The following is a 15,493-nucleotide window of genomic DNA, read 5'->3' on the forward strand; positions in this document are numbered from 1 at the left end:
TTTAGGGGGCAAAGACAAGGTGGAGACTCTGGGGTGCATGTGAGACTTAGGGGCTTCTTTATGGCAGACTAAGACTTATGGCTGCTGCCTAAATGGCATATAAAGGAGTCTGCAGCCAACCAGACCCTGTGGAAATCTTGTAGTCTTATCTGGTTATGGCTACCCAGAGGAATGCCATTTCAAGGTAAAGGGTCGGAAACTAGCTATTTACTGCCCTAATCAATGGGCCTGGTATGGCTTGTGCAGAGAGAACACACTAAACTAAAGGAAAGGTTGGGGGGAGGGATTTCGATTATTTACTGCTTTGACTAAAGGAGCCTGGTGCTGTCTGGGAGAGGGACATGCTAAGCTGCACGCAAAGCGATGGAAAAGGAGGCCCCTGGGCCTCTATCACTATCATCACTGATCCTAGAAATCAGGCTGTGGACCTCTTCGTGTGTGGGTGGGAGGTTGATGATGATAAAGTTAGGTGCAAATTCACTTGTTTCTTATCAACTTTTTTTTGGCAGTCCTGAACTCAGGGCTTGGGCACTGTCCTTGGGCTTTCTCAAGGCTAATGCTCCACCACTTGAGCCACGGCACCATTCCTGGCTTTTACTGTGTATGTGATACCGAGGAATTGAACCCAGGGCTTTGTACATGCCAGGCAAGCTTTCTACCACTAGGCCATGCTCCCAGCCTCAACTTTTTCACTATGTAATCTCTACCTACTGCTCTTTAAGTAGTCTTAAACCAGAGATATTGTTATTCAAAATCATGAGAATGAAGTTTATGTATAGGTAAGCTTTTCAATTAATTTCACCTAAAGATTTAAAGATAATTTTAATTAAAAATTTTATTTTTAACTTTTAATCATCCTAGCTCAACAAAGTAGGGGTTATCTATTAGATATTAACATTAATAATATTATTCAGCTCATTTTTCAACCCCTTTTTGTCTTTCCAAATGCAACCATCCTGAAATCCTTTTTTTTTTTTTTGGCCAGTCCTGGAGCTTGAACTCAGGGCCTGAGCACTTGGCTTTCAAAAGGCTAGAGCTCTATCACTTCAGCCACAGTGCTACATCCAGCCTTTTTTGTGTATGTGGCACCAAGGAATCAAACCATGTCTTTGTGCATGGTAGGCAAGCACTCTACCACTAGGCCAAACTCACTGCCCCTGAAATCAAATGTTTTTAAGTATATATACAACATATATATGCATATACTTAAACATTTTATGTAGGGCTTGGTTATTAAAACTTTTGCCACTTAAGAGTTTTTTCTAATATTGTCTGGATATTTATTCATTTTGATAAATTTAATCTATTCATTTTATCTTTGTATACAATCCATTGTTTTAGATATAAAAGTCTCAGTATAAGATGACAAAATAAATGCCATAAACTGAGTGGCTTAAGCAACAAGTTATGTTCTCACTGATCAGGGTGCCTAATTGGTTAGGTTCTTGACTTGCAGTGAAGAGGGCAAGCAACTCTATTTAAATTTTTTTTATTGTCAGGGTAATGTATAGAGGGGTTACAGTTACATTCACCAGATAGTAGGTGCATTACTTCTCACCCATTGATATCCCTTCTCATGTTTTTGTCCCATTTCCCTCCCCCTCCCAATCATCTTGTTTTCTCCCTTCTCTTTCATATTTCAAATAAACATATATATAATCTATCAGGTAACAAAGTCACATACAGTAACAATGAGATTAACCAAAGGACAATAAAAGAGAAGTAACATACTACATTAAGAACAACAATCACACAAGATGAAGATCTTGTTTCCATATCCTAGAGATCCTTTCATTTACTCTCATCCTGTATGAATGTGTCTAGGTTTTGTGCTATTGTAATCCACTGCTAGGAGAGTCTTAGATGTGTCCTAATTACAAATGAGGGAAACCATTGAGCCTATGTTCCTTTGGGTCTGGCTTACTATACTTAATATTTTTTCCAAGTCTTTCATTTCCTTACAAATGGGCAATGTCATTCTTTTTGATGGCAGTATAGAATTCCATTGTGTATAAGCACCACATCTTGTTGATCCAATCATCTACTGAGAAGCATCTGGGTTGGTTCCATATTTTTGCTATGGTAAATAGTGCTGCAATGAACATCGCTGTGCTAGTGGATTTAGTATGTCCTTGTTTCTGGATGGTTGGGTAAATGCCAAGAAGTGGAATTGCTGAGTCATAGGGGAGCTCTATATTTAGTCTTTTGAGAAAGCAAAGAGCTCTCTTGATTCTCTTCTCATGAATACACTAATCCTACTATAAGGTTTCCACCTACATGACCTCATTTAATTACATCCTTGAAGGCCTATCTGCAAATACAGTCAAACTGAGAAATGCTGCTTCAAAACAACACTAATTAGTGGAGACTACAATTCAGCATAGGGTCAGGAATGTGAGTCTTCTCAATAAAGAATGTGATAAGACTTTGAAGCAAGTAACAAGATTCTTGGGAGATAAGGCAGTTGTACTATAGCAAAAAACACTGCAGAACTCATTTGAAGCTTGTGAGTTTGGAACAGAAAAGTTAAATAACAAAAAAAAATTGAGTTCAACCTGGAATTTAAGCACATGAGAATAGAGGGACAAGTAAGCTTTTGAAAGTTTTACAGAGAATGCTGACAGGAAATAGAAAGAGTAAGAATGGACGTGAACATAGGAAGGTATTTGTAATTTATTATGTATTTCAAATGATCAGATTAAGCATTTTATTTGACCTTAAGGCATTTGAGAAATGCTCTGTTGCATTTTGTGTCCTCTGGAGCAGCTGGCGCTCCATGTTAGTTTCTAACATGGTTCCTTCATCCATGCATGATAGTCTCATTTTGCAGAGCCTCTCCATGTGGCATGCATTTCCCCAGAATGATCTTAAATAGTATTGGGCCTTCTAAGAGTAAGTGTTCTAAAGAAAACATGGAAGATGTCAAACCAGTTAAAGGCCAAGTCTGGAACTGCGATGGTCAAACTGGTCACAGAACCCATCTAGATTCAAGGAGACTAACAGCAAGTCCATGATACAAATGAGGATAAATTTAGAAAAATAATCTCAAAAACCTTAGTGTAATATAAACATAAAAACCTATGACTCTATAGACATAATGTTTTATTTCATAAATTGATATGTTCCTATGACATACAAACCCTTAGCCTAATTTTGACTAAGTTCTAAATACTAAGTCCCAGAGATTGTAATTAGAGATTCCCTCCTTGAAAAAAAAAACCAAAAAAAACCTTAGTGTAGGGCCAGGAGCATAGCCTAGTAATAGAGTTCTTGCCTAGCATGCACAAAGCCCTGGGTTCAATTCCTTGATACCACAGACTCAGAAAAAGCCAGAAGTGGTGCTGTGGCTCAAGTGGTAGAGTGCTTGTCTTGAGCAAAAAGTTCCTAAGGACAGTGCCCAGACCCTGAGTTCAAGCCCCAGGATGGCAAAACAAAACAAAAACCAAAACCAAAAACCTTAGTCTAATTGAAGACATAGTTACTATTATCATCATGATATAAAGAGTAATGGTATTATAAATTAAAGCCCAAGCCAACAGAATGGTATATACCTCTCAGCACTCAGGAGGCTAAGGTAAAAGGATCTTGAGTTTGAGGGTAATCAGAACTACTTACCAGTGCATTTTAAAAAACCTAAAACAAATCAACCATTAACCAGTCAAAAAGAAAACAAGAACCAAAGCACTATCTGAACAGAAAGGAAAGAATTTTGATTGGAAAACACATAAAATTTCACTGAAGGGGCCCGGAGTTTGGACTAGTGGTAGAGTGCTTGCCTAGCATGCACGAAGACCTAGGTTTGATTCCTCAGTACCACATACATAGAAAAAAATCTGGAAGTGGTGCTGAGGCTTAAGTGGTAGTCCAAGGAGAGTACTCAGGCCCTAAGCTCAAGCCCAGGGCTAGCCAAAAAAAAAAAAAAATCATTGAAGTTGAAATATAACTTTTTTTTTTTTTTTGCCAGTCCTGAGCTTTCTCAAGGTTAGTGCTCTGCCACTTGAGTCATAGCATCACTCCTGGCCTTTTCTGAGTATGTGGTACCAAGCAATCAAACCCAGGGCTTCATGCATGCTAGCCGAGCACCCTACCACTAGGCTATGCTCCCGGCCCGAAATATAATTTTTATAGACTAAAGGAAATAAAATAAGCAGACACAGGGACAGACATCTGTCTGGTATGTTTGGGAAATACACCAAGTCTAGTATAGGTGGAGATAACAGAGGAGGATCAAAAAAATCACAGAGACCACAGATATCATGGTAAGTTTAGCTTTATTTTGTAGGCATTAGAGAATATTTGAGACTCCCAAGGTAGAAAACTAAGTGAAAAGTGGGATGATATAGCTAGATCTGTAGTTTTTTTTTTTTTTTTTTTGGCCAGTCCTAGGGCTTGAACTCAGGGCCTGAGCACTGTCCTTATGCTTTCCTCAAGGCTAGTGCTCTACCACTGGAGCCACAGCATCACCACTTCTGACTTTTCTATGTATGTGGTACCAAGGAATTGAAGCTGGGTCTTGCATGCTAGGCAAGCACTCTACCACTAGGCCAAATTCCTGGCCCTAGATCTATAGTTTAAAAATTGAACAGCAAAATCCAGGACAGAGACTCATAATACAAAATTTGCTAATAAGCTCTTGTAATAATGTAAATAATAAAACTAGGCCCAAACCTCCAGGATATAGAAACAAAAGCCATATATTGAGTGTTTGTTGTCCTTAATGTACTATGTTATTTCTCATCTCTTTTGCTGTCCCTTGGTTATCTCATATTGTTACAGTATTTCACCTGGTTATCTGATATATTGTATATATGCGTATTTGGTTATTTGAAGTTGGATAGGGAAGGGAGGAAAACAAGATGCGGGGTAAGGGTGGGGGGAGGGAAATGGGAACAAAGACATGAGAAAGGGTATCAATGTATGTGAAGTAATGCACCTTCTATCTGGTGAATATAATGTAACCCTTCTATTAATTACAATAAAAAATATGAAAAAAAACTAGGCCCCAAACTTTGAAATTACCTTAGAGGTTAATACGTTAGACTGACAATATCCTCAATTGATTGATTATAGCTAAGACAAGAATGTATCTTATACATATGTCTATATATATACATATATATCTTTAATCATCTTTAAGTAGTTGACATTTAACAAAGTAGTTTTTTGAATACAAGGTATCTTGATCAATGTCACTCCTTTCAACAAGTATCTTAAATACCTATAATTTATTAAGTCTAAAAGAATACATCTAGATACATAATTTCTGTAAAATCTGTAACTTCAAATAGTACTTATTTTAAATTTCATGCAAAGTGGAATATTTAGTTTTAAGTATGCCCCCCTCTGTATTTATTATTAGGTTGGCACACAATTGAATATCAATTAATTTTGCTATTCAGAAAAAACTAAGTGAAGCATGATTAAAAATGCACTTATAAAACAACTATTTGTGATCCTGAATCAACTTTTTATTGAGCACCCCCTAAGAGAGAGAGAGAGGTGTAAAAGTATTTAAGAGACTGATAAGAACTTGACTCAACAGCATAGGCAATTCCATTATACTGAAAAACTTTAAGGAATATATATGTATTTTTCCAATTTCTATTGAAGATACTAAGTTTGCTTTTACACTTATTTTTCTTAAATTCAGCATGGATATAAATATTCTTTTATCTGTAACACTAAGGCAATGCCTCCTTCCTATGGTCATCATCATTTACTTATAATTTCTTCCCTAGAAATTTTGGTAAGATATGCAGAAGAGGGAATGAATATTATTAAGCATAACACTACTATTTTGGATTTAAAAACTGACACGCACATACTTTAAAAAGCATACCTCCATTATGAAATATACACAAACTAAGATTTCTAAAATAGACATGTATATTTAAAATTGGTACAAATATTACTTCATAAATACAGGATGTTGAGAAACTTAAATATCTATACTCTAACAGTCATCTCTATATAAAGTACTGAAATACATATTTTCTCAAAAAAATACTCTCCTTAGAACAGTTTACCTGCAATAAAATTATAATAGTATTTTTCTTTATATTATAGATATGTAACTAGAAAATGGTTAAGTAATAAAATATATTGAGGATATTCCAATAGTTTATATGAAATTCTAACCATCTTCTATAAATTCTTACAGAAAATATGTTTTAATAAAGGTATCTTAATAGGAAGGGAACTGTACAGAAACAGACTAAAGACTATTAGTGGTCTCCTAAGTAACCTTATTTTACAAAGTATAAATTAAGGAGTGAAGCTTAATATCTAGCCACAACTCCCTATACAAAGCTAAGTGACTATTATAGTGATAATGGTTTTCATTACCAGTCTTCAAGGTGCATCTAAACCGTAGCTTGCTCATTCACATGCTAGTGGTAGAACTGTGACTGACCTATTATGGTCTTTCAAGTATTAAGTTTGCCCTACAACTCTCCAGTTTTTCTCTTACTGTAAGCATTACAGAAACAGAATGCAGTTCATAACAACTTTCATAGCTTCACTAAGATTAAAACTATCTGTACGAGAAAGCTTACTTTATGTAGAATTTGGTTTAGCTAGAAAAAGCTTGAATAGTCTTAAAACTTTTTTACTCTATATCATAGTAACTTCATATGTAGTGAAGTCATTTTCTATAATCTTGATGTTTTCTTCAGATAGCCAGTTTTCCCGTTTTTAGCTGGCTAATAAGAGCTTCCAGAGACTTCAATTTTCCTAGAGTCTGTTGCTCTTGTAGCTCAAGAAGAGTTACCTTTGAATGCAGCTTGGAGACTTTTTGCCAAAGATGTTCCTTACTGATGTCTTGTCTGCAGTAAGAGTGTTCAGCTTGTAAAATGTCTACACTATGGTCTATATCTTTATACAATGAGTCTTTAATGTCTGTGTCTTCCATTCCTAAGGTTTCATTTTGGACTAGGATACAAGAATTAACTGACGGTTTTAAATTTTCTGTGGGTACAAAAATGGCAATAACAGAGTCTTTATTTATGCTTAATTCCTCAACTGTGCTGATTAAAAATTGGTTTTCCTGTACTGACTTAACTTCAATGGAATTAGGATTAACAAGATGACTGGTAGTTATTTCAAGTACTTCTTGGGTTCCCAAAGACTGGTGAATACTTTCTGAATTTGAACTTGTCAAAGTAATAGTTGTAGAATTTAGATTCTCATAAGATGTGTGAAAATCACTTACACCTAAATCTTGGTTAATGGATGTTTCCAAAACAGAATTTGTTTTTCCAGTATCTTGTTTAACTAGATTAAAAGTTAATATGTTATTTTGCATACTTGCTATTTTAGGAGCTGGTGGCTTCAGTATGGCAGGAAAATCAAGTAATTCTGTGTGTTCAGGGAGTATATCTATTTTAACTGTACTTTTCTTTGCTTCATTTGATGCCAATGATTCTTCGGGCTTGGCTTTTAGACACATTTCTTTCTCATTTCCCAATTTTTTCTTCTGAGATTTTTTTTTACAAGATTCTTTTCCCTAGAAAATAATATTTCAAATTCTAAAAAGGATATACTTGTGGACCTACTCTCTTACTAGTATTAAGTTTGAGCAGTCTAATGGTCTGAAAAACTTACACTAGTCTAAGTAGGTAATAACTTAAATATATCTTGAAGTATTTTTTTAAAAACTCCAGTTGAAGCCAGGCACTGCTGGCTCATGCCTGTAACCCTAACTCCTCAGGAGGCTGAGATCTGAGGATCATGGTTCAGAGATAGCCCAAGCAAGAAAGTTCATGAGACTCTTATCTCCAATTAACCATAAAAAGCCAGAAGTAGAGCTGGGGCTCAAGTGATGTCAGACCAGCCCTGAGCAGAAAAACTCAGAGGCAGTGCCCTAGCCCTGAGTTCAAGTCCCACAACAACAACAACAACAAAAAAAACCCTCCAGTTGACATGATACAATAATTTCAGCTTAGTTAAATGACCAGTAAGGAAATATTTTTAAAAAATTTCAAAAACGTAGTGTTAATTACCCGCCACTCCACTATTCCAATACCTGATTGTCTTCAGGCAAAGAAAATATTGTTGGAATTGCAGTTTGTTTTAAGTATCGGATACCCCATCTGATGTCAAGAGAGTCAGGAGTAAAATGGTCACTACACAGGAATTGGTATTTACTGGGAACCCAAGAATCTCGTTTCATATTCTTTAACCACTTTGCAAGTCTTTCTTTGTCATGAAGAGGAAACCTGAAATTAAAAGAAGGGGGGGAAAAAAGACAAAAACTTTGTGTTATAATATACCTACATAACAAGGCCATCATTTCTATCAAATGAGAGCATCTTTATGCAGCCAAAAGCTGTGGTCTGAAATAGACTGGAAAATATAATACAGAGATCCTGTAAGGAAAATACATTACTTAAAAAAAGCTAGTCAGTTTTCTAGGGGTATGTTTCACTTTCCTAATGCAATTTGCCTAAAACTAGAAAAGAACACTGTGTTTTAAATTCTCTATAAATTTCAATTCAACTGTGTTTTATAGATAGCCCAGAGTGGCATCAAATTCCTCATAATCTTGCCTCAATTTATATTAGTATTTTTAAAATAAGTAGATGCTAATTGGCACAAATCATCTGAGTAAAACTATTAACATGGTTAGCTGAAGAAAACTATTAATACTTTTCCTTTTTATTAGCATCTCCTTCACTTATACCTATATTCAATTTAGTCTGATTCTAAACTTCTGTAACTAACAGACTAGGAATTCTAAAGTTTAAGTTCTAAAGTAGGAACTCTGGTGCACTGCATTAAAGAGGTCAGACTGAGAAAGGTATGGTACTACCTTGTAATCCTGGCAAGTAGGGAGGTTCAGGCAGAAAGATTAAGAGTTGGGACAGTCATCCTGTGCTACACAGTAAAACTGCCTAAAAACAAGAGGAAACCATCAAGACTAAACTCAGATTAAGTAACTGACACTTAATCTAATGATATTCCATATAAAACATACACTAGATAATTTCATAGTAAAGTGATTTTTTTCAAACAAACTATACATATTATATATTCTTTCCCATCCCAATTGGATTTATGTTTTATTTATTTTATGCTTTATAGAAAAGAGTCTACAATCGGGCCGGGAGTTTGGCCTAGTGGTTAAAGTGCTTGCCTAGCATGTACAAAGACCTGGGTTCCATTCCTGGGTACCACATACGTAGAAAAAAGCTGGAAGTGGTGCTGAGGCTCAAGTGGTAGAGCTCTAGCCTTAAAAAAGTCCAAGGACACCTCCGAGCAGGGAACATGTTAAAAACTCTGGGAATGACACAAACTTTTCAAGGTTACTAATCTACTTTTGGTTTCTGTTGTCTCCTGGCGGGGGGAGGGGGGCGTTTGCAATTAAATTTTAAATCCTGCGCGGCTTTGGCAACTCCTCACTTGGCAGGTTGCATGCAGTTCAATGGAAACGTATGCGAGGTGCACTAAAGGCTCCAAGACCCAGGACACCTGAGCACTGCAGGACTGTGTTTCCTATTCAACGCTCAAACCCGCAAGCCCAAGGCTACACTAAATTCAAGCCTTCGCGCCTGCCCGACGCGGGGACCACCTCGGCCCCGGGAGCTGAGGCCTCACCGACGAGGCCAGGCCGGAGATTCCTGCAGGGTCGCGGCCCCAAAGACCACCACCGGACCAGGCCTTAAAAAGGTGAAGCTGACGCCTCGGCCGGCCTACACGCTGACTTACGGGTAAAAGCTCAACTTCCGGTCCTTATTGTTCCGTCCCCTGCGATTCTTACAGCACCTCGCAGCGCAATAGCGGGGCATCACTTGAGCAAGTGCCTGGGGTGACCCCAGGCGGCCAAGGGCGCAGACCAGCCCACCTCGCTTAGGCGGGGGCGCGAGTCCAGGCAGCTCGCGCCACTGCGCCGGCGCCGAAACCTTCCGTTCACTTCCGCCTCCGAAGGCGTGTAGGAACCGCCCTTTGCGGGGGCGTGGCAGGAAGTGACGCATAGGCGGAGCGGCAACAACAGTTTTCCACGTGCGCGTAGGGCGCCAGAGTCAGGTGGGGAGGCGCCAGCCAATGGAGAAGCGTTTCGTGTAGGTCTTCTCCCGAGGCGGAGGCGCCAGCGGCGAACACCCGCCAGTAAGGAGCGGGCTGAGAGGGGACTCGGAGGTATCCTCGTCTCCGGGCGCGAGAGGTCGGTGTGCCGGTGACCGTGAGGCCGCGGAAGCTGGGGGTGGGTGGTCGGGCTCCACACCTGAGCGAAGGAGCCGCGTGTGTACTTCTCCCGGGCCTCGGCGCGGTGGCTGCGGAGCCGCGGGCGGGCGGGGAGCGAGGCCGGGGTGGTTCGGACCGGCCGGCCGCCGAGTGGGGTTCACAGCGTCCCTGCGGTGTGGCCGGTTGCTGTGGGCGCACTCGGCCGCGGCCTCTCCGGGGGCTTCGGGCCGCGAAGTTCGGACGCAGGGAGTATCGGGAGGAGGCCGGACCGCCGGAGTGCTTGATGTGCATCGGGCCTGGTCGCTGGCTTTCTGAACTGTCAGCTTCGAGGGCTGGGTTTCGGGCCTCGGGCCTTAGGGAGCGCTGCCGGTCGGGGTCCGGGACACCCCGGGCCTGCTCCCCTTCGTGAGAGGCCTGGGTGGTCAGCGCCGCCGGCCCCTGGCGCAGGGGAGTCAGGCCCACCGCGGCCGCCGGGAAAGGGGCATCCAGGAGCATCTTTTTTTCTTCCTTCCCGTTCTTTTTCTTTTCTTTTGACATGAGAAGTCTGTTTAGTGAAAAATGTAGCTCACTACAGATAACACATGTTCAGCTTGAATCCCGCGGAGTAACGTTTAGGAAACCGGTAAGGTGCCCCTCAGGTTAGACCCGCCCTTTGAGTCGGGAGCAGCCTGCAGCCAGTGTGGTGTCCCAAGTACAAGCTGGAAGTTGTACTTGATCCCTGATCCTCCTTTGACAGGAGGTTATACTCGTGACTATGAGTAGTAACTCTGGGAAATTAAAAAAAAAAAAAAGTAATTCACCGGCTAATTAGTAATGCGCAGAAAAGGCCACAGGAGAGGAAGGCAGGCAGTTTCCATGAACCATAGTCTTTTTTCATCAGCCTTGTTATGTCATCATGGGTTACTAAGTTCGCCTGTGCTACAGTATTAAAAAAAAACAAACCGGGACACACTGTATTATGAATATCAAGTCAGGAGATAAGGGTTATATCCAAAGTCCTATGTCAAAACTTACTAAAGCATCTTCAGGGTAAGAGAAGTTGTGTAACTACTGAGAACCTTTGAGAATAAGTAACTTGTTTGCTGGTAACCTTAGGAAAAATCTTATATTCTATTGGTTTTAAGTAGAACTGATTTAGCCATAATGCTTTTTTAAGCATTTCAGAATCCTGTCATTACAGGAGTTGTATAACCCCTAAATCGTATTAACTTTAAGAGCAAATAGAATTGAACTGAGAAACTCCTTCCTTGTCATTGCCTTTCCTCTTGCCGAACACAGATTTTTTTTTGATAACTGATTTTTTTTTTTACTAGATACTGTAGTTTTGTCACAGGCAAGTCTATTTGAAATAAAAGTGTAAAATACCAATAGTAGTTTTGAGTATCTCAGTTTTCCTTTATTCTGAGGCTGAGTTTAGTGGTGTGGACCTGTAAGCCCAACATTCCAGAAACTGAGAAAGGAGGAAAAAAAATTCAAGGCTAGCTTCTGTTGGGGTGGGAAGGGGAACCCTGTGTCAAGAATAAATAAAAAGATTAAAAAGTTAGCCACCAAGACAACTATGTCTAAATCAGTAGATATTTTCTCAGTAAAGCATTCAGATTCTTAGTTTCATCAGGTGAATCAAAGACCAAAAGTAGAGATTGTTAATTCATAAATACACTGACAACAATAGAATTTGTATATACAATATTAGATACATGACCTTTTGAATACTGCATTAAATTTCTTGTACCCAAAAGTTTGTTCTTCTAAAAGAAAAATGTCCTAAAATTAGTTCTATACATAATTTTTCTTCTTTTTTTTTGTAGGACATTAGAAATGGCTACACCCCAGTCAGTTTTCGTCTTTGCAATTTGTATTTTAATGATAACAGAATTAATTCTGGCCTCAAAAAACTACTATGATGTCTTAGGAGTGCCAAAATCTGCATCAGAACGCCAGATCAAGAAGGCCTTTCACAAATTGGCCATGAAGTATCACCCTGACAAAAATAAGAGCCCTGATGCTGAAGCAAAATTCAGAGAGATTGCAGAAGGTAAGTGACTTTTCCTGAAGTCTCAAGTGTATAAGAAATATGATGCCTAGAAATCTGTTTGTTTTTTAAAATGTATGGAGATGGGAGAGAGAGTGGAATTTGCATTTAAATATGGTGAGATTCTGCCATTCTTTTTAACCAATTGTCTTGTTACTGAGTGAAGGACTAGATTAATTATAGATAATTTCTTTAGTATACAAAAATGTATTGTTTCATTCTTTTATTTAAACTCACTGTTGTTTCTGAGGAAAAGATATTTGAACACCCAAAATTCTTATTCTAAATTTTAAAATGCTTTGGATTAATACCTGTTCTAAAATAAATTTCACTTTGTGAACATTGGATAATTGATGATCAGAGGATATCACTAACTAGCGAGTTAGAAATCAAGTTACTTCAATTAGTAAGGAAATGAAAAATCTGATTCCTATTAACTTCATATTTGATTGTTTAACTTAATATAAATATAATATAAATATAATTTTCAGCAAGTAATATTAAGAGCTCTGTTTGTCCACATGCTTATGATAGTAACATTTATTTAATAATTACTTGGCGACATGTGGAAGGGTATCAATGTATGTGAATTAATGCACCTTCTATCTGGCAAATATGTTACCCTTTTATTAAATACAATAAAAAATACAAAAAAAATAATTACTTGGCATATACTAGAGATATGACTGTGCTAAGTAACTATTGACAAGCTAGCAGTGAATAAGACAAAGTCCTTCCTTGCCTTACATAAGTTCTATTTTTAACTTAATTAGGTGAATACTGTTGTGATTTTAACTTACAATGTGAGTTGAAATCATGTACTTGGATAGGTTTAAATATATGTGATTTTGAATGTTTTTCCTTGATTACTAAAATGTTTTTATCTCTTTTAGCATATGAAACTCTGTCAGATGCTAGTAGGCGAAAAGAATATGATACACTTGGACACAGTGCTTTTACTAATGGTAAAGGACAAAGAGGTGGAAGTTCTTTTGAGCAGTCATTTAACTTCAATTTTGATGACTTATTTAAAGACTTTAACTTTTTTGGTCAAAACCAAAATACTCGGTCTAAGAAGCATTTTGAAAATCACTTCCAGACACGCCAGGATAGTTCCAGTAGACAAAGGCATCATTTCCAGGAGTTTTCTTTTGGAGGTGGATTGTTTGATGACATGTTTGAAGATATGGAAAAAATGTTTTCTTTTAGTGGTTTTGACAACACCAATCAGCACACAGTACAGACTGAAAATCGATTTCATGGATCTAGCAAGCACTGCAGAACTGTCACTCAAAGAAGAGGAAATATGGTTACTACATACACTGACTGTTCTGGACAATAGTGGGCTCTTTTTTTCTGTTCTCACTAAAACCATCTTGTTTCCTGTGAACTGCTTTGACAAGTGCATGATTTCACTTACTTTAAGCAATTTGATACAGCTATTACATATTTAAGTTATTCTGACAAATTCAACATTCAATAGATAAAATGTAATATTAATTTTCCTTGTTAGGATTTTTTTTTATAAAAAAAGATAATTATGCCAACTCCTTTTTCTTTATCTACCTTTGCGTTCCTAAAAGTAGCCATTTTTTTTATCAAAAAGAAAAATTAAAGATTGAATTTGGTTGATACACATTTAAAGATTCAGCTTTAAAAGTTATTGTAGAAATGAATTGTGTGAATTTAGATATTTTACAGTGAAACATTTGCTAATACAAAATTGCATGCTTTGTAGCATCTGTGATTTCAGTTTCTAAATGTATATGAGATTGTTTCTCGCAAAGGAGATCAGTATCTTGGTTAATTACCACTGAAAGCTATAGGAAAGGATGGTTTCATATTTTCAACCAGATCATTCCTTTTCTGCAATAGATTTGAGGTAAAGGAAGTATATTGCTTATAGTCAGTTAAGGAGAAAAAGTTGAAAATTTGTGAAATATTGCCAAGAGATTGTTAGTGTATTTAGGCCCTGAATAATGATTTTTTTAAGGTTGAAATCATAGCTACTTACACTTTGCCCCCCCCCCCATTTCTTTATTTTTAACCCTGTAGGTCTTAAATTTTTGTGATCTTTTTGTGTGTGTGTATGTGTTTGTGTTTGTGTGTATACGTAGTTCTTCTTCTTTGCACTTACCTTGGTCTAGAGATTGCACTTATCTTCATCTAATACCTCATTCTTTTGTAAAACCAGCCAGTAATTTCTGTGCAACCTTATTATGTGCAATATTTTAAGATCCTAAAACGTGTGTATTTTGGTTTTTAGATAGACTTATTTCTTTAGTTCAGCACTTTTCCACATTATACTCCATATGAGTATTAATCCTATGGATGCATATTAAAACTAGTAATGTCTCATACAACATTGTGTGTGAGTGAGAGAAATATAAATATTTACAATCTAATATTCTCTGTTGTCATTTATTTTAAACATTTCTTGTGAAATTGTAGAGGCATAGAGGGCATATGTTGATCATAGATCATAATCCCCATAGTCTTTGTCCTGAAAACACTGGTAGATCTTTTTTTTTTTTTGGCTTGTCTTCATTCTTAACAACTTGGTAGCATAGAGATTTTGTAACTAATTTTGATACATTTTGGACCAACTAATTTGCAGAACTGCTAGTGTTCTCTTACCAGTTCTTTACTATTTAGGGCTAGCTAAGAAAAAGATAACCTAGGCACAGGTGGCTCTCTTTCCTGTTATCCTAGTTGAGGATATCCTAGCAAGAGGCTGAGATCTGAGGGTTGGGATTCAAAGCCAGCTCAAGCAGAAACATCACTGTGAGACTCTTATCTCCAACTAACTACTTAAAAGCTGGAAGTGACACTGGCTTAAAGTGGTAGAGCGCTATCCTTGACAAGAGTTCAGGGACAGCACCTAGACCCTAAGTTCAAGCCCCATGACTGACAAAAAAAAGAAAAAAAAATTGCAATTGGCAATCACTGGGAAGATTACCCCCTTTACAGTTCAGGGTTGAACCCAAGGCCTTCCACATGACAGACAAGTATTCTGCTGCTGAGCTGCATCCTCAGCACTTGAGAATTTAAAAGAAAATGAGTTTATTGTATTGGTATATTTTATTTCCTGGGAGTTATGCCAACTGCTTTTTGCTTGATACTAAGAAAATGGCTATACCTTGAATTTGGGGCCAAGGTTCATTTGTAGCATACTAAGCAAGACAAGGCAAAAATGCCTTATTTTTAAATTAACTTGCAGTTGGAAATGTGGCTCAGAACATTCAACCTAGCAAGCATGCCCTGAGTTCACACCTTAGTATT

General features: G+C 37.9%; 2 protein-coding genes across 2 annotated transcripts; one reads left to right on the top strand and one right to left on the bottom strand.

Annotated features, from left to right (window-relative positions):
* Nucleotides 1-4,254: 4,254 nt before the first annotated feature.
* On the bottom strand, nucleotides 4,255-10,026 carry Thap5 (THAP domain containing 5). Its single transcript, XM_090333034.1, is given in 4 exon segments — nucleotides 4,255-6,693; nucleotides 6,695-7,504; nucleotides 8,024-8,216; nucleotides 9,706-10,026. Coding segments are annotated over 4 exon segments (1,350 nt in total). The 5' UTR covers nucleotides 9,972-10,026; the 3' UTR covers nucleotides 4,255-6,612.
* Nucleotides 9,953-14,616, top strand: Dnajb9 (DnaJ heat shock protein family (Hsp40) member B9). Its single transcript, XM_090333035.1, has 3 exons — nucleotides 9,953-10,159; nucleotides 11,988-12,214; nucleotides 13,105-14,616. Exons 2-3 carry the CDS (start codon nucleotides 11,998-12,000, stop codon nucleotides 13,551-13,553), a joined length of 666 nt encoding a protein of 221 aa, XP_090189161.1. The 5' UTR covers nucleotides 9,953-10,159; nucleotides 11,988-11,997; the 3' UTR covers nucleotides 13,554-14,616.
* The last annotated feature ends 877 nt before the right edge of the window (nucleotides 14,617-15,493 follow it).

The sequence above is a fragment of the Megascapheus bottae genome, chromosome 5 (genome assembly GCF_031878675.1).
Source record: "Megascapheus bottae isolate mThoBot1 chromosome 5, mThoBot2.hap1, whole genome shotgun sequence".
Lineage (NCBI taxonomy): Eukaryota > Metazoa > Chordata > Mammalia > Rodentia > Geomyidae > Megascapheus > Megascapheus bottae.

What these genes read in the sequence shown, in the direction of transcription:
- Dnajb9 (XM_090333035.1), top strand. Translation starts at nt 11,998, where the DNA reads ATGGCTACACCCCAGTCAGTTTTCGTCTTTGCAATTTGTATTTTAATG. An exon ending in ATTCAGAGAGATTGCAGAAG is followed by an intron (nt 12,215 to 13,104) that starts GTAAGTGACTTT and finishes TATCTCTTTTAG; the next exon opens with CATATGAAACTCTGTCAGAT.